The following is a 25,633-nucleotide window of genomic DNA, read 5'->3' on the forward strand; positions in this document are numbered from 1 at the left end:
GTGGCGCACCCCTGGCAATGCTATAGGTTTGCCATTACTGCCCTAGACTATGGACCATGTTTTTGCTACCAATGTCACGCAGGTGGAGACGATCCCTTTTTTGGGTTGGTCTCTCGTAAGCAAAAATCTATGTAACAAAACATAGAAATTCTCCCCCTTCCACTATAAGTCCTGTCTACCTAAGCACTGTAGTTCTTGTCATTTTATTGCCATTCTAGGTAATTGAACTTAGAAGTAGTACCAGGCATAGCCACTACAAAAGGTATGGCGCTGTACCGGGAGTGCTACAACTGGTTTATCCAGGCAGTCGGCATACATTTGTAGGCAATACATTTTGCATAGCTGGAAAATCCCTTTCGGTTGCAGACAAGGGTATCCATTCAGGCGAAGTCACCAGAGTGGGGCATTGGTCACAGAGAGACTGCTGTATGCTAGGAGTTGAGTCAGAGGGGGGGCATCGTGTATCGTAGTTATAGATGTTCGGCATTTGGGTTCAGCCACTTGATGTGGACATATTGGCGGAAGGTGGCCGAAAATCCATTACGGCAAATTGACTCCTCTTGCAACTAGCTATGGGTATGATTGGCGAAGAAGTGTCCGAACGCCAATCCGGCAAGATGTTTGAGTCAAGCTGCCAAACCTGAATGCCGAACCCAACCATTGGGTCCACTCATCTCTAATCATAGGCTTTTTGGAGTAGAAAAAGGCACAAATCACTGCGTCGAGTCAACTTTTGCACCAAATTCTGTGCCAGGGTAAGGGAGTAAGCAGGAGGTTGGAGTTGGATAGAAGCAAGGTAACTCAGGACAAGTATGGCCACCTCTCATTCCACCCCAAGTTCTGAGGACACATAAGAAACAGGACTCCAAAAGTTTCAACACAACAGGAAAGAATTCTATTATCGTAACCAGCCATAACACTCATTAGTAAAAACTACCACCACCCAGCCATTAGTCGGAGCAGCCGATTCCCACGTGGACTCTATTTGCCTGTTTAGCTTGGTAACGGCCCCGGCCAAAGACAACAATAACAGCGTTACATTGTATTTCTCCTCATTTATCCTTCCTCTGCGATCTTCTGCGAAACTTCCAAAAATCAGATCCTTCATCCGTGAGCTCCTGCAGCCAAGTGGGCCAAATAACAATCGATGGGAATGTTCTCAGCGCAGGACTAATAATAGGAAGGGATGGGTTAAGTACTACACTCTCCTGGTGAAAACTGCTCTCTGGTGAAAAGTAAGAGCCTGTTATTGATGTCTTATATAAAAATGGATGTACGATGTGCTGTGTTTGGCAACCGCCGAGAGTCAATCACCACTGCAGAACGTCTCGTAAAACACCAAGATCCCATCTAGAAGGAAAGGCTGAAACGTGATATCTCCTCAAGATTAAAAAGCACTCTCAAGGCCGGAGCAAGCTCGGTGGAGAGCGCACTCCTATTCTTCATGCCCCGTATCATCCAGTGACTACATTGCGGTCTGATAGATGATCCAATTATTCAGTTCAGGCGAGGACTGCTTGGAGATCTCGGAGGAGACATTTTCATCAGGATCACACGTAGGTAAGACGTAAAGATGTAGCGGCCTCATCAGTTCTCGAGGAAGACCAGACGGAAATATCACAACGTGGTCCAACATTCGGGAGGAATCTTTTCTTCTGTCCCTATGAATGTGACCTTGGACGCCCAACAAGCGATCGTCTGAGGGTTGAGGAAACATCAAGATATAAAAATGTTCCTCCTTAGATGTTGCCAAGGGTTCCCGTAAAAGTTATGTTTCTCAGATGTATCGGGGGGACGTTGCGGTTGGGTGGACCATGATTTAGGTATTTGCTAACGTTTGGAGGCTTCCGCCGGTTCTCTTTGGCTGTTATGCTTTTGGAAAAGCTGGGTGACCATAAATATGACCATCAGTGGTAGTATTTGGTGTTTTTAGCATTTTGAAGAACAGATCCAACAAATTTGTGTGGGGGTGATTTGTCTTTTAGGAGTCACAGTGGTGCCAAATAGTTTTTTACCCAACTTTTTTAGATATTTTTAACTACTTGGGTTGTATATAAGTGGAGACCCCACAAACAACACCCTTCTCCACGTGCATCACCGGTGTGTCTGGCTTCCTCAGGGGTCCATGGTAGGACCACAGAGCTATTGTTCCTTGTTTTGTTGGTGATGTGCATGTATTGTAGGATGACTTTACACTAGAGATGAGCGAACATACTCGCCCGCTCGAGAAAATGGCAGCTCCCGCCGTTTTGCTTTTTGGCGGCCAGAAACAGAGCCAATCACAAGCCAGGAGACTCTGCACTCCACCCAGCATGACGTGGTACCCTTACACGTAGATAGCAGTGGTTGGCTGGCCAGATCAGGTGACCCTGGGATAGACTAGCCGCTGCCCGCGCTGCTCGGATCATTCTCTGTCTGGATGCCGCTAGGGAGAGAGCTGCTGCTGGTCAGGGAAAGCGTTAGGGTGTTCTATTAGCTTACTGTTAGGCAGGAGTGATTCTACAAGAACCCAACAACCCTTCTTAGGGCTACAATAACGTTATACTTTTTTTTTTTATTTGCTTGTGGCTGGGCTTGCTGGCACTAGTAGTGCAGCTAGTACCATATTGTGAGGAATTAACAGGGGGACTTGCTACCGTTGTGTTTAGCTCTTAGTGACACACATATCCACCTCAAACACCAAAGTGGGACAATTTATTAGGGGTTTGATTTCAATTAGGCACAGTCTGCCAGTTTCTTTTTATTTTACGTTTATTTTTTTAATAACTCAGCGTCATCTCATCTGGCATAGTAGTGTGCTTTCATACTTGGCTAGAAAATAGCCATAGGAGAATCCAAACGTCTTACTTACGCCTACAGTAGCGTTCTATATATTTGATTTCTGGTTGATCTGCTGGTGGCTGTACTTGCTGCAGTGCATCTACTAGGAAATTGTGAGCAATTTGTAGTGAGACTTGCGACCACTGTGTTTTGCGCTTAGTGACGCACATATCCATCGCAAAGACCGAAGTGGGAAAATTTATTAGGGCCCGGGGTTGTATTTCAATTAGGCACAGTCTGCCATTTCCTTTTTTATTTTACGTTTATTTTTTTCATAACTCAGCGTCATCTCATCTGGCATAGTAGTGTGCTGTAATACTTGGCTAGAAAATAGCCATAGCAATAGGATAGCATCGTTTGGTTTTAAAAACTAAAAAACACACACAAAAAAAAAAAAAAAAGTTATAACTCTCATTTTCAAAATGTTTAACCCGAGGGCTAGGGGTAGAGGACGAGGGCGGGGACGTGGGCGTCCAACTACTGCAGGGGTCAGAGGCCGTGGTCCTGGGCGGGGTGAGACACCACCTGCTGATGAGGGAGCAGGGGAACGCCGCAGAGCTACACTCCCTAGGTTCATGTCTGAAGTTACTGCGACTCGTGGTAGAGCACTGTTGAGGCCAGAACAGTGCGAACAGGTGATGTCGTGGATTGCTGACAATGCTTCGAGCAATTTGTCCACCAGTCAGTCTTCCACGCAGTCCACCCATGTCACCGAAATCGGCACTCCTCCAGCTCCTGCACCTCAGCCTCCTCCCCCCCAGTCTGCCCCCTCCCAGCAAAATTTGCCATTTGAACCGGCATACTCTGAGGAACTGTTTTCTGAACCCTTCCCACAGTCACAAACCACTTGTCCGGTTGCTGATGAGCAATTTTCCGATGCCCAGGTTTTCCACCAGTCGCAGTCTGTGGGTGATGATGACCTTGTTGACGTACTGGAAGAAGTGTGTAAAGAGGTGTCCGACGATGAGGAGACACGGTTGTCAGACAGTGGGGAAGTTGTTGTCAGGGCAGGAAGTCCGAGGGGGGAGCAGACTGAGGGATCGGAGGATGATGAGGTGACAGACCCAAGCTGGGTTGAGAGGCCGGGTGAACACAGTGCTTCTGAGACGGAGGAGAGTCCTCGACCAGAACAGGTTGGAAGAGGCAGTGGTGGGGCCAGACGGAGAGGCAGGGCCAGAGCTGGTGCATCAGCGCCAAATGTGTCAACTAGTGAAGCTCCCGTGGCGAGGGCTCCTGCGGCGAGGGCTAGATTTTCAGAAGTCTGGAGGTTCTTTAAGGAAACACCGGATGACCGACGGACTGTGGTGTGCCACATTTGCCAAACCAGGATCAGCAGGGGTTCCACCACTACTAGCTTAACTACCACCAGTATGCGCAGGCATATGAATGCTAAACACCCCACTCAGTGGCAACAAGCGCGTTCACCTCCGGCCGCGCACACCACTGCTCCTTCCCCTGTGTCAGCTGATAGTCAGCCCCCTGCCCAGGACCCTGCCACAAAAACCCCATCGTCGCCTCCACGATCCTCCACAGCATCCACCAGCGTTCAGCTCTCCATACCCCAGACGCTGGAGCGGAAACGCAAATATAGTGCAACCCACCCGCACGCCCAAGCCCTTAATGTGCACATCTCCAGATTGCTAAGCCTGGAGATGCTGCCCTATAGGCTAGTAGAGACCGAGGCCTTTCGCAGCCTCATGGCGGCGGCCGCCCCTCGGTATTCGGTCCCCAGCCGCCACTACTTTTCCCGATGTGCCGTCCCAGCCCTGCCCCAGCACATGTCAGACAACATAATCCGTGCCCTGACCAACGCCGTTTCTGACAAGGTCCACCTGACCACGGACACGTGGACGAGTGCTGCCGGGCAGGGCCACTATATATCGCTGGCGGCACATTGGGTTAACTTGGTGGAGGCTGGGACCGAGTCTGACCCTGCGGCTGGTCATATACTGCCGACGCCGAGGATTGCGGGGCCTACCTCGGTCCAGGTGTTTCAGGCCTACTATGCCTCCTCCTCCTCCCACCCCTCCTCCACCTCCTCCTCCGAACGACCATCCGTGGGCATGGCGCCATCAGTTGGTAGCTCTAGGCACAGCAGCAGTGCCGTCGCTAAGCGACAGCAGGCGGTGCTCAAACTGCTGAGCCTAGGCGATAAAAGGCACACCGCCCAAGAACTATTACAGGGCATCACGGCGCAGACTGATCTGTGGCTGGCACCGCTGAACCTGAAGCCAGGCATGGTTGTGTGTGACAACGGCCGTAACCTGGTGGCGGCTCTGCAACTCGGCAGACTGACACATGTGCCATGCCTGCCCCATGTGTTAAATCTCATAGTTCAGCGTTTCCTCAAGACATACCCCAATCTGTCTGATTTGCTCACGAAGGTGCGCCGCATCTGTGCGCATTTCAGGAAGTCCAGCCCAGATGCTACCACTCTCAGGGCAGCGCAGCGCCGCCTCCAACTGCCCGCTCACCGACTGTTGTGCGACGTGCCCACGAGGTGGAATTCAACACTGACCATGTTATCCAGAGTTTACCAGCAGCGCCGAGCGATTGTAGACTGCCAGATGTCAACTTCCACCAGAACTGGTAGTCAGGTCAGTCAGCTTCCTCAAGTCTACAATGAGGAGTGGACGTGGATGTCTGATATCTGTCAGGTGCTGAGTAACTTTGAGGAGTCAACACAGATGGTCAGTGGCGATGCCGCCATCATCAGCCTCACCATCCCGCTGCTTGGCCTGTTGAAAAACTCTCTGATCAGCATGAAGTCGGAAGCTTTGCGCTCCTCACAAGAGATGGGGAAAGAAGATTCCCTTGTTGATAGCCAAAGCACCCTCAGGTCTGTTTCTCAGCGCATATCGGAGGAGGTGGAGGTGGAGGAGGATGAGGAGGAAGAGGAGGAGAATGTTGGTGAGACACAAGAGGGGACCATTGTTGAGTCCTTCACTGTTCAGCGTGTATGGGCAGAAGAAGAGGAGTTGGAGGAGTTGGAGGAGGAGGAAATGGACAGTCAGGCCAGTGAGGGGAGTGAATTCTTAAGCGTTGGTACTCTGGCGCATATGGCAGATTTCATGCTAGGCTGCCTATCCCGTGACCCTCGCGTTCAAAGAATTTATTCCAGCACCGATTACTGGGTGTTCACTCTCCTGGACCCACGGTACAAGCAAAATCTTTCCACTCTCATCCCTGGAGAGGAAAGGAGTGTGAGAATGCATGAATACCAGCAGGCCCTGGTGCACAAGCTGAAACAGTATTTCCCTTCTGACAGCGCTAGCGGCAGAGGGCGTAGTTCTGCGGGACAAGTAGCGAGGGAGAGTAGGCGAGCAGGCAGCTTGTCCAGCACTGGCAGGGGTACGCTTTACAAGGCTTTTGCCAGCTTTATGTCACCCCAGCAAGACACTGTCACCTGTCCCCAGTCTCGGCAGAGTAGGGCTGATCTTTACAGAAAGATGTTGAGGGAGTACGTAGCTGACCATACCATCGTCCTAAATGATCACACAGCTCCCTACAACTACTGGGTTTCAAAGCTGGACATGTGGCACGAACTGGCGCTGTACGCCTTGGAGGTTCTTGCCTGCCCTGCCGCTAGCGTCTTGTCCGAGCGGGTTTTCAGTGCAGCTGGTGGCATCATCACCGATAAGCGTACACGCCTGTCGACTGACAGCGCTGACAGGCTGACGCTTATCAAGATGAATAAAGCCTGGATTTCTCCTAATTTCCAATCTCCACCAGGTGAAGGAAGCTCAACCTGAATAATTTATCCACTCCTCCTCCTCCTCATTTTCCTCCTTCTCCTCCTCTTTGTACAGTAAAGCAGAGGAAACTGGCTATTTTTTGACAGGGCCCACTGGCTCTAGCTATAGTACTCTATGCATTTAATTTTTATGGAGGGCCACCGACCCGGTCCTCTGTTTTAAACAATTTTTGGGAGTGCCACATACAGGCACTCAATCTATTCCATTTTTCTGGAGGGCCACCTACCTGCTCCTCTGGTTTGAAAACTTTTTTGGGAGTGCCACATACAGGCACTCAATCTATTCCATTTTTATGGAGGGCCACCTACCTGCTCCTCTGGTTTGAAAACTTTTTTGGACTGCCACATACAGGCACTCAATCTATTCCATTTTTATGGAGGGCCACCTACCTGCTCCTCTGGTTTGAAAACTTTTTTGGACTGCCACATACAGGCACTCAATCTATTCCATTTTTATGGAGGGCCACCTACCTGCTCCTCTGGTTTGAAAACTTTTTTGGACTGCCACATACAGGCACTCAATCTATTCCATTTTTATGGAGGGCCACCTACCTGCTCCTCTGGTTTGAAAACTTTTTTGGACTGCCACATACAGGCACTCAATCTATTCCATTTTTATGGAGGGCCACCTACCTGCTCCTCTGGTTTGAAAACTTTTTTGGACTGCCACATACAGGCACTATCCAAATTGAATTGTCTCCATAGCAGCCTCCACACATTGTCTCCATTGCTACCTCCAAAAGTCGTCCATATAGCTGCCTCCATACATGGTCCCCTTATCAAACGAGCTGTGTCAGGCCGAAATTTGGGTTGTTTTCATGGATTCCACATCAAAGTTGTTAACTTTGTCGCCACCCTGCTGTGTTATCCACAAAATACACTGGCAAACTTTTACCATTTATGGATATTATTAAGGCGCTTCTTGCGCATCTGTTTACATTCCCCTCACCCGCCATATCCTGAACTTATAAGAACGCTACTACACTTGATCTTATACAAAAGGTTCTTAGAAGTGCTGTTTGGGGAGTAGCCTAGAGACAGGGGCTTGGATTGGCGAAAGCTCGCCTGGCAGCGGAGCGCCAGCTCCATGCCAAGATCCAACTAACATAGTTTTAACTGCAGCACCTTTAATCTACTACTAGTTCACTGCCTCCATACATGGTCCCCTTATCAAACGAGCTGTGTCAGGCAGAATTTTGGATTGTTTTCATGGCTTCCATGTTAACTTTGTCGCCACCCTGCTGTGTAATCCACAAAATATACTGGCAAACTTTTACCATTTACGGATATTATTTCAGCGCTTCTTGCGCATCTGTTTACATTCCCCTCACCCGCCATATTCCAAACTTATAAGAACGCTACTACACTTAACTTGGTGCAGGCTGGGACCGAGTCTGACCCTGGGGCTGGTCATATACTGCCGACGCAGAGGATTGCGGGGCCTACCTCGGTCCAGGTGTTTCAGGCCTACTATGCCTCCTCCTCCTCCCACCCCTCCTCCACCTCCTCCTCCTCCGAAATACCATCCGTGGGCATGGCGCCATCAGTCGGTAGCTCTAGGCACAGCAGCAGTGCCGTCGCTAAGCGACAGCAGGCGGTGCTCAAACTGCTGAGCCTAGGTGATAAAAGGCACACCGCCCAAGAGCTATTGCAGGGCATTCCACATCAAACTTGTTAACTTTGTCGCCACCGTGCTGTGTAATCCACAAAATATACTGGCAAACTTTTTTCATTTAGGGATATTATTTCAGCGCTTCTTGCGCATCTGTTTACATTCCCCTCACCCGCCATATCCTAAACTTATAAGAACGCTACTACACTTGATCTTATACAAAAGGTTCTTAGAAGTGCTGTTTGGGGAGTAGCCTAGAGACACGGGCTTGGATTGGCGAAAGCTCGCCTGGCAGCGGAGCGCCAGCTCCATGCCAAGATCCAACTAACATAGTTTTAACTGCAGCACCTTTAATCTACTACTAGTTCACTGCCTCCATACATGGCCGCCTTATCAAACGAGCTGTGTCAGGCAGAATTTTGGGTTGTTTTCATGGCTTCCACATCAAACTTGTTAACTTTGTCGCCACCCTGCTGTGTAATCCACAAAATATACTGGCAAACTTTTATCATGTACCGATATTATTTGAGCGCTTCTTGCTCACCTCCTTTGGTTCCTCTCTGCTACCCATTGGTTTGAAGCCTGAGTCCATTTAGGGTATGTTGCCATGCCTGCCGCTGCTGCCGCTGCCTCTGCATGCCGTCCCCTATAGTGTCAGGGTCAATTATTGGATGTTTTAGATGCTATCTAGCTTCATTCTGTCACTCTGTCATGGCCATGCTGTTGCCCATAATTTTGGCATAATGGTGCGATTATGCAGCCTCAGAGGCATCCATGCATGCTGTCCCTGCTGTTTCCTGTCCATTTCCGTGGTGTTTCCATCCTTTTCTGAGGTTCCCAGGTGTTTGGCCAAGCTTCCCTGTGCAGAGCCTTGGTCCCCTTGAAAAATGCTCGAGTCTCCCATTGACTTCAATGGGGCTCGTTATTCGAGACGAGCACTCGAGCATCGGGAAAAGTTCGTCTCGAATAACGAGTACCCAAGCATTTTAGTGCTCGCTCATCTCTACTTTACACCCCTACTGTGTGCTCCCTTTCTAAGGTGGAAGACATTGGGGGCCATTTACTAAGGGCCCGATTCGCGTTTTCCCGTAGTGTTACCCGAATATTTCTGATTTGCGCCGATTTTCGCTGTATTGCCCCGGGATTTTGGCGCATGCGATCGGATTGTGGTGCATCGGCGCTGGCATGCACGTGACGGAAATCGGGGGCGTGGCCGAACTAAAACCCGACGGATTCGGAAAAACCGCCGCATTTAAAAAAAAAAAAGTGTCGCGGAGCTTGCACTTACCTTCACTAGGAATAGGCCGGTGAACTTGTGTGCGTTCCGATGCTCTTCAGCGCAGCAGCGCCACCCGGTGGACGTTGGAGGAACTGCCTTAATGAATCCCGGCCGGACCCGAATCCACCGCAGAGAACGCGCCGCTGGATCGCGAATGGACCGGGTAAGTAAATCTGCCCCATTGAGAATGCCGAGTCCTTCATCCTTCCTGGTCCCGGTAAAGCTTCTTTCCATTAATGATAGGCTTTGTGTTTTGCAGATATTGATGAGTGTGCTCTAAAGAATCAAACCGTCTGTTCTCAGATCTGCATCAACACTCAGGGAAGCTACAAGTGTGAGTGTCATGAAGGTTACTTCTTAGAAGAAGATGGTAAAACCTGCACCAAGGGAAATCAAGGTAAGTCTTTAGAGAAGAAAAAAAATGTAAAAAAAAAATTAAAAACACATAGAGAGTGCAGAAACAAACAGATTACATAAATCATAGACGTATTTTCAGTACATTACGACTGGTGGGAGTCTAGGACCTCTAGTACAGAGTTGAAGCCCCCCCAACACCCATCTTTTCACATCACATAACATCAGAATTGTCAAAATCTTTAGGACTTGGTGTCACCACTAGGGGGAGCTGTGTACAAATGTATAGGAATTTATGTTCATATTTTCCTTATTGGTGATGACATTTTCTCACTGTGAGCATAGAGGATAAGGGTCAAGTTTCTGATTGATGGGATCCCCAATTATCCTATGAATTGAGGGGCACAAGCCCAGTAAATGTAAATAAAGCAGTGGTATGCACCGGAATGACATTCATATAGGGAACTTCAGCCGCCATTCTCTGGATTGTTTGGAACCCACAGTGAAAACAAACTTTTACCCTTTTAATTGATCCCCTAATACAAACTTCAGCTTCCGCCCCTCAATCATTAGTCATATTATCCAGCAAGGTGCGTTCTCCTGGCGGTAGAAGAGTCCAACTTTTTATTTTTTATTTTAATGATATGAAAAAAAATCAAGCAGGGGTCACCTATCTGCGGGGTCACCATTCTCCGAGTGGGGGTCACCTATCTCTGGGTCACCTATCTCGGGGTCACCATTCTCTGATCGGGGATCACCTATCTGCGGGGTCACCATTCTCCGAGTGGGGGTCACCTATCTCGGGGTCACCGTTATCCAAGCAAAGGTCACCTATCTCGGGGTCACCATTCTCTGATCGAGGATCACCTATCTGCGGGGTCACCATTCTCCGAGTGGGGGTAATCTATCTGCGGGGGTCACCTATCTCCGGGGTCACCTTTCTCCGAGCGGGGGTCACCTATCTGCGGGGTCACCATTCTCCAAGCAGGGGTCACCTATCTGCAGGGTCACCATTCTCCGAGCGGGGGTCACCTATCTGCGGGGTCACCATTCTCCGAGCGGGGGTCACCTATCTGCGGGGTCACCATTCTGTGAGCGGGGGTCATCTATCTGCGGGGATCACCATTCTCCGAGCGGGGGTCACCTATCTGCGGGGTCACCATTCTCCGAGCGGGGGTCACCTATCTACGGGGTCACCATTCTCTGATCGGGGATCATCTATCTGCGGGGTCACCATTCTCTGATCGGGGATCATCTATCTACGGGGTCACCATTCTCTGATCGGGGATCATCTATCTGCGGGGTCACCATTCTCCGAGCGGGAGTAATCTATCTGCGGGGGTCACCTATCTCCGGAGTCACCTTTCTCCGAGCGGGGGTCACCTATCTGCAGGGTCACCATTCTCCAAGCAGGGGTCATCTATCTGCAGGGTCACCATTCTCCAAGCGGGGGTCACCTATCTGCGGGGTCACCATTCTCCAAGCGGGGGTCACCTATCTGCGGGGTCACCATTCTCCGAGCGGGGGTCACCTATCTGCGGGGTCACCATTCTCCGAGCGGGGGTCATCTATCTGCAGGGGTCGCCATTCTCCGAGCAGGGGTCACCTATCTGCGGGGTCACCATTCTCCGAGCAGGGGTCACCTATCTGCGGGGTCACCATTCTCCGAGCGGGGGTCACCTATCTGCGGGGGTCACCATTCTCCGAGCGGGGGTCACCTATCTGCGGCACCCTCCCCAGGTCAGATCTGGAACATTTCGAGTTTCACGTATCTCCAGTAAGAGCCGCGTTAATCTCATTGACTCTGTCTGTAAGATGAATATCTGCCCGAGTATTTCATGGCTCGTGTTCTTCGAGCGCAGATCAAACGCGGCTCCTCCCTCTCTCCACTCGAGAAAATGTTTTATGCTTTTCATATTCCTTTAATTTATTACCTGCAATACATCGCAGTGGGTTAAACCAATAATCATTATTGTTACAAATCTAAATTGCAAACACATTGGCGCAGCGCGGCCAGCGAGAGCCGCATGACCGCATCCATCATATAAATCGCTTCAATACTCGGACGGAGAATTCCAGGCGAATATTTGTTATATTGGAAATATCTGGGGATCACGGGGGCAACATTTGCACTTTCACACATGAAAGGTGCGAGCGAGGCGCATGGCGATGTGAGGAGCGCCACCGAATGGTGAGCGGGGGTACTGTAGATGGTTAACATTTTGTATACAGGCAGTCCCTGGGTTACGTACAAGATAGGTTCCATAGGTTTGTTCTTAAGTTGAATTTGTATGTAAGTCGAAACTGTATATTTTATAATTGTAGATCCAGACATAATATTTTTTGCCCCAGTGACAATTGGAGTTTATACATTTTTAGCTGTAATTGGATCAAGGATTATCAATAAAGCTTCATTACAGACTCCTTACAGCTGATCATTGCAGCCTGGGACTATAGTAACATCCAGAGAGGTCACCAGAGGTCACAGGGGGCAGAGGGGTCTGTCTGTAACTAGGGGTCGTCTGTAAGTCGGGTGTCCTTAAGTAGGGGACCGCCTGTTTAATTTATACCGCATGTGTTTATTTATCGTATATTTTGATCTTTTTGGTAATGTATCATTCAGATTGCAGACAGAACTAAGGCTTTGGCTTTATTTTCCTGCCAGGGCAAAGACCACGAAAGTAAAGGAAAAGAAAAGTATAAAAATAGCAAGTGAAGCTCTCTGGAAGCTTTACTTTAGTCCCAGGCTGCAATGATCAGCTGTAAGGTGTCTGTAATGAAGCTTTATTGATAATCCTTGGTCCCATTACAGCAAAAAATTTTGAAACTCCAATTGTCACCGGGACAAAAAAAATTCTCTGGAGCCACAATTATAAAATATTCAGTTTCGACTTACATACAAATTCAACTTACCTATGGAACCTATCTTGTATGTAACCCGGGGACTGTCTGTATACAAAATGTTAACCATCTAAAGTAGTTTAAAATGATAAAATATACCTGTTCCGACTTACATACAAATTCAACTTAAGAACAAACCTTAAGAACCCATCTTATACGTAACCCAGGGACTGCCTGTACAGTGATTTTTTTTTTGCAGGATATGGGAGAAAAATAAAACACAAATAAAATCAATATTTTATTTGTTATTTGTTCAGACTGTGACATTCCTACATCATCAATACACTAGACCACTCCTCCTCCAGAGCAAATCAAGGGAATAGGGGGCGTATCCTCACACTGCTGCGCTCTTAGTTCTCTGCATCTTCAAAAGAGATGAATGAGCGCAGCAGTGTGAGAACACATCCCTACAGCTTCTATAGAAATATACTCCTGGAATACTAACAACATACACAGAGAGCTGATTACACATCTCTCCAGGACAGATACCTAATACTGGCTGCAGAGAGCTAAGAGCGCAGCAGTGTGAGAACACATCCCCAGTGCACTTGGAGAAATACAATCCTTGAATATAAATCTATGTATCACAGTTCTGCTGCGACTTACAATTTACACAAAGGTCTGATTACACATCTCTCCAGGGACAATAACTAACACTGTCTGTAGAGAGCACAGAGCACAGCAGTGTAAGGAAAAGCCTTCTGGAATATGAAGCCATATCTCACAGTCCTGCAGCCACTAACAACATACACAAACTTATGATTACACATCTCTCCAGGGACAATACCTAACAATGGCTGAAGTACTCTATATTCACACCAGCTGACAGGTTCCCTTTCAATGCAAGGGATGTTTATTCAAGTCTAACAAAGTTCACTTTACTTACAGGAGAATATGAACAATTCAACAACGTGCTGAAACCTGGAAGCTGCTCAGATACTTGTAAGGAATTTCACCAAATCAAACAGACCGTCTTACAGCTAAAACAGAAGGTACATGATCCCCCAATACCCACTCACACAGCTGAGACCCCAATACTGTACAGATATATAGGTATGTTCTTATACATAGGGGGCAGTATTATAGTAGTTATATTCCTGTACATAGGGGGCAGTATTATAGTAGTTATATTCTTGTACATAGGGGGCAGTATTATAGTAGTTATATCCCTGTACATGGGGGGCAGGATTATAGTAGTTATATTCTTGTACATAGGGGGCAGTATTATAGTAGTTATATTCTTGTACATAGGGGGCAGTATTATAGTAGTTATATCCTTGTACATAGGGAGCAGTATTATAGTAGTTATATTCTTGTACATAGGGGGCAGTATTATAGTAGTTATATTCTTGTACATAGGGAGCAGTATTATAGTAGTTATATTCTTGTACATAGGGGGCAGTATTATAGTAGTTATATTCTTGTACATAGGGGGCAGTATTATAGTAGTTATATTCTTGTACATAGGGGGCAGTATTATAGTAGTTATATTCTTGTACATAGGGGCAGTATTATAGTAGTTATATTCTTGTACGTAGGAGGCAGTATTATAGTAGTTATATTCCTGTACATAGGGGGCAGTATTATAGTAGTTATATTCCTGTACATAGGGAGCAGTATTATAGTAGTTATATTCTTGTACATAGGGGGCAGTATTATAGTAGTTATATTCTTGTACATAGGAGGCAGTATTTTAGTAGTTTTATTCTTGTACATAGGAGCCAGTATTATAGTAGGTATATTCTTGTACATAGGAGCCAGTATTATAGTAGTTATATTCTTGTACATAGAGGGCAGTTTTATAGTAGTTATATTCTTGTACATAGGGGGCAGTATTATAGTAGTTATATCCTTGTACATAGGGGGCAGTATTATAGTAGTTATATCCTTGTACATAGGGGGTAGTATTATAGTAGTTATATTCTTGTACATAGAGGGCAGTATTATAGTAGTTATATTCTTGTACATAGGGGGCAGTATTACAGTAGTTATATTCTTGTACATAGGGGGCAGTATTATAGTAGTTATATTTTTGTACATAGGGGCAGTATTATAGAAGTTATATCCTTGTACATAGGGGGTAGTATTATAGTAGTTATATTCCTGTACATAGGGGGCAGTATTATAGTAGTTATATTCCTGTACATAGGGGGCAGTATTATAGTAGTTATATTCCTGTACATAGGAGGCAGTATTATAGTAGTTATATTCTTGTACATAGGGGCAGTATTATAGTAGGTATATTCTTGTACATAGGAGCCAGTATTATAGTAGTTATATTCTTGTACATAGGGGGCAGTAGTAAAGTAGTTATATTCTTGTACATAGGGGCAGTATTATAGTAGTTATATTCTTGTACATAGGGGGCAGTATTATAGTAGTTATATTCTTGTACATAGGGGGCAGTATTATAGTAGTTATATCCTTGTACATAGGGGGTAGTATTATAGTAGTTATATTCCTGTACATAGGGGGCAGTATTATAGTAGTTATATTCTTGTACATAGGGGGCAGTATTATAGTAGTTAGATTCTTGTACATAGGGGGCAGTATTATAGTAGTTATATTCTTGTATATAGGGAGCAGTATTATAGTAGTTATATTCTTGTACATAGGGAGCAGTATTATAGTAGTTATATTCTTGTACATAGGGAGCAGTATTATAGTAGTTATATTCTTGTACATAGGGGGCAGTATTATAGTAGTTATATCCCTGTACATAGGGGGCAGTATTATAGTAGTAATATTCTTGTACATAGGGAGCAGTATTATAGTAGTTATATTCTTGTACATAGGGGGCAGTATTATAGTAGTTATATTCTTGTACATAGGGGCAGTATTATAGTAGGTATATTCTTGTACATAGGAGCAAGTATTATAGTAGTTATATTCTTGTACATAGGGGGCCGTATTTAAGTAGTTATATTCTTGTACATAGGGGCAGTATTATAGTAATAATATTCTTGTACATAGGAGGCAGTATTATAGTAGTTATATTCTTGTACATAGGGGGCAGTATTATAGTAGTTATATTCTTGTACATAGGGGGCAGTATTATAGTAGTTATATTCTTGTACATAGGGGGCAGTATTATAGTAGTAATATTCTTGTACATAGGAGGCAGTATTATAGTAGTTATATTCTTGTACATAGGCGGCAGTATTATAGTAGTTATATTCTTGTACATAGGGAGCAGTATTATAGTAGTTATATTCCTATACACAGGGGGCAGTATTATAGTAGTTATATTCTTGTACATAGGGGTAGTATTATAGTAGTTATATTCCTGTACATAGGGGGCAGTATTATAGTAGGTATATTCCTGTACATAGGGTGTAGTATTATAGTAGTTATATTCTTGTACATATGGGGAGTATTATAGTAGTTATATTCCTGTACATAGGAGGCAGTATTATAGTAGTTATATTCTTGTACATAGGGGGCAGTATTATAGTAGTTATATTCCTGTACATAGGGGGCAGTATTATAGTAGTTATATTCCTGTACATAGGGGGCAGTATTATAGTAGTTATATTCTTGTACATAGGGAGCAGTATTATAGTAGTTATATTCTTGTACATAGGGAGCAGTATTATAGTAGTTATAGTCTTGTACATAGCGGGCAGTATTATAGTAGTTATATTCTTGTACATAGGGGGCAGTATTATAGTAGTTATAGTCTTGTACATAGGGGGCAGTATTATAGTAGTTATATTCTTGTACATAGGGGCAGTATTATAGTAGTTATATTCTTGTACATAGCGGGCAGTATTATAGTAGTTATATTCTTGTACATAGGGAGCAGTATTATATTAGTTATATTCTTGTACATAGGGAGCAGTATTATAGTAGTTATATTCTTGTACATAGGGGGCAGTATTATAGTAGTTATATTCTTGTACATACGGGGCAGTATTATAGTAGTTATATTCTTGTACATAGGGGGCAGTATTATAGTAGTTATATTCTTGTACATAGCGGGCAGTATTATAGTAGTTATATTCTTGTACATAGGGAGCAGTATTATATTAGTTATATTCTTGTACATAGGGAGCAGTATTATAGTAGTTATATTCTTGTACATAGGGGGCAGTATTATAGTAGTTATATTCTTGTACATACGGGGCAGTATTATAGTAGTTATATTCTTGTACATAGGGGGCAGTATTATAGTAGTTATATTCTTGTATATAGGGGGCAGTATTATAGTAGTTATATTCTTGTACATAGGGGCAGTATTATAGTAGTTATATTCCTGTACATAGGGGGCAGTATTATAGTAGTTATATTCTTGTACATAGGGGGCAGTATTATAGTAGTTATATTCCTGTACATAGGGGCAGTATTATAGTAGTTATATTCCTGTACATAGGGGGCAGTATTATAGTAGTTATATTCTTGTACATAGAGAGCAGTATTATAGTAGTTATATTCCTGTACATAGGGGGCAGTATTATAGTAGTTATATTCTTGTATATAGGGGGCAGTATTATAGTAGTTATATTCTTGTATATAGGGGGCAGTATTATAGTAGTTATATTCTTGTACATAGGGGCAGTATTATAGTAGTTATATTCCTGTACATAGGGGGCAGTATTATAGTAGTTATATTCTTGTACATAGGGGGCAGTATTATAGTAGTTATATTCCTGTACATAGGGGCAGTATTATAGTAGTTATATTCTTGTACATAGGGGGGAGTATTATAGTAGTTATATTCCTGTACATAGGGGGCAGTATTATAGTAGTTATATTCTTGTACATAGGGGGCAGTATTATAGTTGAACATACGTGTACAGTATCATTGTAGAATAGAATAGTTTTAGCATACCTTTAGCTGGAGCATGAAACTTCTTGAGGAAATAAAGACATATGTTGTACCTGAAACCTTCTTACTACTTAGTAGATGATGCAGAGCTGTAATAGTAGTTAGTATAGAATTTACCAGAACTAAATCAGACTCTACATAAGAAAGCCATAAGATCATGCTAATAGCCACGGCAGCCATTAATACAAGCAAATTCTTAAGAAAAATTGCTAGTTTTGCCTAATACAAAAAAATACCTTTGTCCCTAAAGATTTAATATATAGCAAAGAGCTCGGAGTGACTTTGATGACTACTTAGGGGCATTTTTGTGCAGGCAGTCATTACATAGTCCGCATGTCTAGTCTACATCAAAGAGTTAATTAAATCTATGTTAAAATACCAAATTCCGGGGAGCCCCTCAAGGCTTTGTCCATTAACGTAGCACATGTGGCACAGGAATGATAGGATGTTAGCTGTAACACACTGTATAGCGGTATATAGTATATAGAGTCATATGATTGGTCACTGCCATGTAACTCCCCGGTGGACAGAGGAGGGAGCATATACATTACACAAGGCAGCCACTGGGGGGCGATCACAGGTTGTACCGGTTGGGGTTCATGTAGTAGAACCTTTGTTTAAGGGTCGGACAAATTTGACAAATCCAAACCTGAATGGGTCACTTATCAGCATTGGCACTTTCTGAGTTTTCTGAGGCTAAAAAGTTAATTTATAGATTTTTTATTACCTCGGCATATGCAAATTTACCTGAACTAGTCATGGGGGCGGGGAGTCATGCAGTTATCTGGCCCAATCATGCCCTCAAAGGTGCTTGACTTGTCCTGATGTCACCCTGATGACCCCCTGGTCTGCCAGACAAATCCTACGGGATGTAGCACAATGACTGCAGGAAGCCCCTCCCCCCCCCCTCCCCCGATCCTATAACGAGTTAAGGTAAATTTGCATATTCCAGTCTATGATTTTAAAGGCTTGTAGCTTGTAAATTTTAGGGTGCAAACATAGGGGTAAAAAATGGCAAAAAACGGCCACACGTTCCAGGAGATCACACTTCTCTCTCCAACTTATCCATTGTGTCATGGGACCACAGGATGTCCCGTCCTCTGATGTAACAGGTGACATCTCGTGGTCCGGGGAGGCCACAGAATTGGCTGAAGTGGATGGGAAGTAATGGTGCATTGTGGGAAGTGAATTCCTGTAAAACTCTCTGTAGCCTGGATAATGATGTCTAGAAAATCTTAAAATGATGTGATCTGATTGGGCGGCCAATTTGTAGACACGCACTTCCTTCCTGTCTAGCAGGGATTATGTGCTTTATGGCAGCTGCAATGAATGACACAGACCCCGCCCCCTAGAAAATAGACAAAGGAGTTTTTTATATCAAGATTATTTGTAACTTATAATATCCTAAGTGGAAGGCACAAAAGTTGTATCTGCCAGATTGACTGTTATGGTAACATAGGCAGAGGTCATAGGTTACAAGGGTCATAGGACATAGATTATATAGGTCATAGGTACATAGGTCGTAGGACATAGGTTACATAGGTTACATAGGTCAGAGGACATGGGTACATAGGTCACAGGACATAGGGTACATAGGTTACATAGGTTATAGGACATAGGTTACATAGGTCATAGCACATAGATTACATAGGACATAGGGTACATAGGTCATAGGACATAGGTTACATAGGTGGCATAGTACATAGGGTACATAGGTTATAGGACATAGATTACATAGGTCATAGCACATAGATTACATAGGGCATAGGGTACATAGGTTACATAGGTCATAGCACATAGGCTACATAGGACATAGTACATAGGGTACATAGGACATAGTACATAGGGTACATAGGACATAGTACATAGGGTACATAGGACATAGGCTACATAGGTCATAGGACATAGGCTACATAGGTGTCATAGTACATAGGGTACATAGATTACATAGGTCATAGCACATAGGCTGCATAGGACATAGTACATAGGGTACATAGGACATAGGCTACATAGGTTATAGGACATAGGTCATAGAAAATAGGTTACGGAGGTCATAGGACATAGGTTATTGAGATCATAGGCTACAGAGCTGAGGTAGTCCACGTACACAGTATGTGATTTGGCTATGTTTATATAATAAACACTAGTTCGGGTGTGATGAGGGTGCATGTAGGAGATGTAACATGATGGACTTGGATGACAACCCCCGTCATTGCTCTGCTTCCTCCCCTCCAGCTCGCATTGTTGCCAAATAGTGTTTCAGAATCCAGCAAACACATCGCAGCCGATAAAGTATTGGCCTCCACTATGTACGTCCAAGGACCACCTGGGCTACCGGGAGCACAAGGACCACCAGGTAAGACCAGAACCGCACTGAACTTTATGGAGGAGATCTATCTGTCTGCACCAGAAAACTGGGTCATATGCACCTGAAGAGCTGCATTTACTGAAGGTTTTAGACCAAATTTCTGCTGACGTCCAACTCGTAGGAAAAAGTAGGAAAAAGTGATCCATGCATCGCTATAATATACAGGAAATGAAATATAACTGGGGGGCAGGAGACATGGAGGAGCCCAAATGTATAAGTATAGATCTTTATGGCATTTAAAGATTCCTCTAGCTGAGCACATGAAAGCCCCCAGCAATCAGCTGTGATCAGTGCAAGGCCCTCACTTTCCCCACACTGCCCCCGCAGGGGAAATAAGTTATTACACATAGAACTGAATATTTAATTCCTCCCAAATCTTTGAATTTGTGAATTGTTATAGAATTCTCTTAAATTAATTGGCTGGATTTCAACAAATAAATTATTTTATGTTGTAATTATTGATCCAAAGGATTACCTGGTCCGAAAGGAGGGTCTGGTCAGCCTGGTCTACCTGGACCACCAGGTCCCCCAGGACCACGAGGATTCATGGGACCAATGGGACCTTCTCCAGAACTATCTCATATTAAACAAGGGAGGAGAGGACCTGTGGTTAGTGCTATGTATAGTATCTATCTCCTATATATCTATTATGTATCTATCTATCTATCTCATATCTATCTATTTCCTATCTATCTCATATCTATCTATCTATCTATCTCATATCTATCTATCTATCTATCTATCTATCTATCTATCTATCTATCTATCTCATATCTATCTCATATCTATCTCATATCTATCTATCTATCTATCTATCTCATATCTATCTATCTATCTATCTATCTATCTATCTATCTATCTCATATCTATCTATCTATCTATCTATCTATCTATCTATCTATCTCATATCTATCTATCTATCTATCTATCTCATATCTATCTCATATCTATCTCATATCTATCTCATATCTATCTCATATCTATCTATCTATCCATCTATCTCATATCTATCTATCTATCTATCTATCTATCTCATATCTATCTATCTATCTATCTATCTATCTATCTATCTATCTATCTATCTCCTATCTATCTATCTATCTATCTCATATCTATCTATCTCATATCTATCTATCTATCTATCTATCTATCTATCTCATATCTATCTCCTATCTATCTATCTATCTATCTATCTATCTATCTATCTATCTATCTCATATCTATCTCATATCTATCTATCTCATATCTATCTATCTCCTATCTATCTATCTATCTATCTATCTATCTATCTATCTATCTCTCTCATTCTCATATCTATGTAAATTATGATTCTATAATAATCTTGTTATTTTCAGGGTCCTCCTGGGGCACCAGGGAAGGATGGATTAAAGGTCAGTAGAATAAAATTATTTTATCATAGGAGTCCACATTTGCTTATAGAAGCAGGGAGATGGGTTTAAGCGGTTGCCCCATGTATAATTTTATGTCCTATCTTGTCAATCTAATTTGTGGGGGTCCAACTGCTTAGACCACCATTAGAGATGAGCAGACCCGAATCCGTCGGGTTTTCGGTTTTTCTAATTCTGAGAGTTCACCCTGCTCAGGACACCTGCTCAACATTCTGCTCCAGCAATAAGGGGTATGGGGTAGAGACCCCCATTGTACTCATTGATAGGGGTCCCAGCAGTTTCACCCCCAATTGATTGCATTGTTATCCCTACCTTATAAAATTATATTATATATACCGTATTATATAGTAACCAGCTCCAGATCAGCTGTCATGAAATAACTAACCGGACTGAAGGACATTTGTGCCTTTAGTACAAACCAAGTTCTATTCCATTATCGCTCTTACGGGGGCTGTCACCTATCATAGGTCTGGAATACTGACTAACACGTAGATACATCCCTTGTTCACATATCGAGTCAGTCTAAAAAAGTCGATTTTACCCCGTAAGGGCGGGGTGGGCAATTAATTTTTCCATGGGGCCACGTGAGAAAGTGGAATGGATTTAGAGGGCAGACTAATATACTAAGTTCTACCCAATACCTAATGCCCCCACTCATTATATCATTCTCATTATGCCCCAATGATAATGTCCCCTCCATTATTCCCCTAAATATAGTGCCCCCATTTTGACCTTCCAAGATAAAGTTTATATTATTATCACCCACATACAGATCTGACCACATGTACAATAATTACAACAGATGCCGATTCAAATGAGGTGAATTCGATTTAGTATCAAATTTAGTGGTAATTTTTACAAATTTTAGTTTTTTTTATACTTGGGTCTTGAAACCATGTTTTACTTTTTTTAGGGTGATCGAGGAGCTCCAGGACCAAGAGGACTTCCAGTAAGTATAAAAATATTTTATATCAGAATCCAAAAAGAGAATCCAGGCAAAAGGGAACCTGTCACTTAAACTACTTACTAAACATATATCCCTATATTGTTCCGCCCCATGCCTGAAAAGCTCCACAGTTGTATAGTTAACTCAGTATCCATGCAAATGACCCCATGTGAGTCCGATTTTCTCTGAGTTGTATTTGGCATATACATGTCCTTGCCTCCAGTTCCCCCTCGAAGAAGAGAATTCTTGAGTTAGGAGTGAACTGATTCCTCATTAGCCAATTGCAGACAGCCAGAGTCTCTCTCAAACCCCTCATTCACTCCTCCCTTAGGAGGCAGTCACATCCTCATTGGGTCTTAAACCCTTTTGCCCCTGTGGTCTGCGTATAGCTTTCCAATATTCAAATAAGTTTTTAATTGAGCTGCTGTACCAGACGCAGCCTATGAGTGGCGCTGTTACTGGAAAAAGTAGTAGACGCTTGCTCTAATTTGACACAAACTAATCTTCTGTTCTCCAGTAGACAATGTAAACCTATTCAGACCTATATGTATATAATAATCTATATTAAATTAACTCCTTAGGGCCCACCAGGTTCCTTCGACTTCCTGTTACTAATGATGGCCGACATCCGGAACGACATCGCAGAACTACAGGACAAAGTTTTTGGCCGCCGGACACATTCCTCCGCCGAAGAGTTTCCGATACCGCAAGAGTTTTCCAACCATCACGACTCAGTGGACTTTGGTTCTGGAGAAGACTATAAACAGAGAACTGTCTCAAAGAACCGAAGAACAGACAAAACGAACCATCATTAACCTGCGACGGACCAGGGGGTTGGGGCTGGGGAATAATTTTATATGTTTTTTCAATTGTATAAAACAATGCACTGATAATGGAGAGTATCTATTTTTGTTTTTTTTTGTTTTTGAATTTATTGTTATTAATATTATTATTTGTATAAATATTTTGCTTCTCGTTTGTACAGTCGCTTAGAGAGTCGGATTACATGGAGGTCAACTGGAGGTCTGGAGGTTATGCGTATTCAGAGGAAGTAAATTCACAGCTTTTAGACGTTAGGATATTTTTTTTTGAAAATTTTCCAAAGGCCCATAGACACCAATTTAATGGTTGCTTTGCTCTAAATTAAAAAAAAAAAACTAGCAACCAAAAAAAAAGTTTTCTGTAAAAAAATTTTGCGGATGTTCTATTGCAAATCCAACCTGACTGTCCCCTAAAAATTGTTTCCCTCACATCCCCATAAAATCAACTTTGTTATCTTACCTGGCATACAGTCAGATCCTCAGCAAGTCATTCAGCACTTTATGTCATGTGACAAGGGTTGATGTCATCTAAGGTCCTTTACCCAACAGTTGCAAAATCTACCCCATGTATGTATCTGATCACATGAAATCACAGCAGCCTCCATGGAGGATGAGGAGAAGGAGAAGTAGATACATAGATGTGGTAGATTTTGTAAATGTTAGTGGGTAAAGGACCTTACATGACATCACTCTGATTACAGAGAACATTACATGCCTGGCAGAATGGTGAAGAGGCATGGGTAGGAGCCACTGGACTCAGTCGAGCAGGACACGCCCCCTCCGACTCCTGCTAGATCTGGATGTAGATCTGGAAAGATAATAAAGTTGATTTAATGGGGATGTGAGGAAAACAATTTTTAGCTAAAAAAGGGTGACATTTAGTTAGGCCTCTATGTAAACTGGTCACTAGATATATTTGTGACAAATGTGGCGGGGTGTGAGCCGAACCCAAACTTCAGGTTTGCTCATAACTACTCATTATTGAACTATCCTATGGATAGTTTTTGGTCATTAAGGGGATAAATTACTGATCAGTGGGGGTCCAAGCAAGGGGTCCTCCAAGGATCAAGATAACAAGGGTCCATTTGTACCCCAAATAAATGGAGTGGCAGGTAAAGCATGTGCGTTCCCTCTTCATTCACCATCCATGGCACCGCAGTGGAAGTGGCGGAGTACTGCACTACCATAGAGATGAATTGAGAAGATGCTGCTCTATTCATTTGGGGGTACAACTTACCCCTGTTCTTGTGATCCATGGGGGTCCCACCACCGGAACCTAATCCAATCAGTAAGTTATCCTCTATCCACTTGATGTGACCGGACAACCCCTTTAATGGTTAGATCAACTAACAGTCAACTGCAAAAAAAAATAGCGGCCATTGTAACAGATGACAAATAAAATTTAGGACAGCCCACAGGATACATTACCATATTAATCATTATACTCATATTGGCCAAAAAATATAGAATAAATGATCATTTCTCTATAAATTAAACAGAAAAGCCCAAATTAATCCAATAAATAAGGAGATAAATGGTGAATTTGTAGGATTTTGGGATAGAAAAAAAGACAATACAGAATTATCATAGAAGGGCAATAAGATAATTGGGGTCAGAGGGTCGGTGTTACATTTGTTTCTGTAAAAAATTTTTGTACCTAAACCCATCGTGTACGAAAAGCAACAGGTACTTTTTACAAGAAATTGCACAATATTTTTCATAATTTAGGTACTTTTTTCTATATACTACTGATTGTGTATTCTGTGGTATATTATTATCCTTCCATTCTGATGTTCCTGTGTCTTATATTATACTTTATGGGCAAATAAAGGTCATTTCAGTGACTTCCAAAATAAAGAAGGCCGTTTGTAAAAAAATATTTATTTTTTTCTTTTTGGAACGTGACTAGCACTAGGACCCACCTGCTTCTAAATCTGCCTGTAATGACTCCCATCTGATTACCTTATTGAGTCTTTTTGAGGCTATTTCGCTTGCCATGACCTCGCCCATGACAAGAAACTAAACTGGTGCAAATATGCAAAAAAGGAACAAAAAGCGATCCTGGAAACTACAGACCTGTGAGTCTAACTTCTGTTGTGGGAAAAATATTTGAGGGGTTTGTTGGAGATGCTATCCTGGAGTATCTCACTGTATATAACCTTATGACCCAACATTAGCATCAGGTGATCGATCCTGTCAGACTAATCTGATTGGCTTCTATGAGGAGGGAAGTTCTAGTCTGGACCTGGGGGAGGCTATGGATGTTGTGTATCTGGACTTTTCCAAGGCATTTTATAAAGCACTGCTTAAACGGTTGGTAAATAAAATGAGACTGTTGGCACTAGGGGAAAATCTGTGTATTTGGATTAGCAAATAGCTTAGTGATAGAAAGCAAAGGGTCATAATTAATGGCACATTTTCAGATTTGGTTGATGTTACCAGTGGAGGCCACAGGGGTCAGTATTGGGACCACTTCTTTTCAATATTTTATTAATGACCTTATAGAGGATTTACGCAGTAGAGTTTCAATATTTGCAGATG

At 43.4% G+C, this 25,633-nt stretch overlaps 1 protein-coding gene across 1 annotated transcript in view; it reads left to right on the forward strand.

The window, feature by feature from the left end:
- CCBE1 (collagen and calcium binding EGF domains 1) overlaps window positions 1-24,952 on the forward strand; it is a 230,687-nt gene extending 205,735 nt beyond the window's left edge. The window contains exons 5-11 of the mRNA XM_072133333.1: window positions 9,725-9,862; window positions 13,609-13,712; window positions 19,784-19,904; window positions 20,386-20,525; window positions 21,272-21,307; window positions 22,239-22,274; window positions 22,853-24,952. Of these exons, the coding sequence (XP_071989434.1) occupies window positions 9,725-9,862; window positions 13,609-13,712; window positions 19,784-19,904; window positions 20,386-20,525; window positions 21,272-21,307; window positions 22,239-22,274; window positions 22,853-23,086 (809 nt within the window). The 3' untranslated portion in view covers window positions 23,087-24,952. The remainder of the gene's footprint in view (window positions 1-9,724; window positions 9,863-13,608; window positions 13,713-19,783; window positions 19,905-20,385; window positions 20,526-21,271; window positions 21,308-22,238; window positions 22,275-22,852) is intronic.
- The last annotated feature ends 681 nt before the right edge of the window (window positions 24,953-25,633 follow it).

The sequence above is a fragment of the Engystomops pustulosus genome, chromosome 1, assembly GCF_040894005.1.
Source record: "Engystomops pustulosus chromosome 1, aEngPut4.maternal, whole genome shotgun sequence".
Classification (NCBI taxonomy): Eukaryota; Metazoa; Chordata; class Amphibia; order Anura; family Leptodactylidae; genus Engystomops; species Engystomops pustulosus.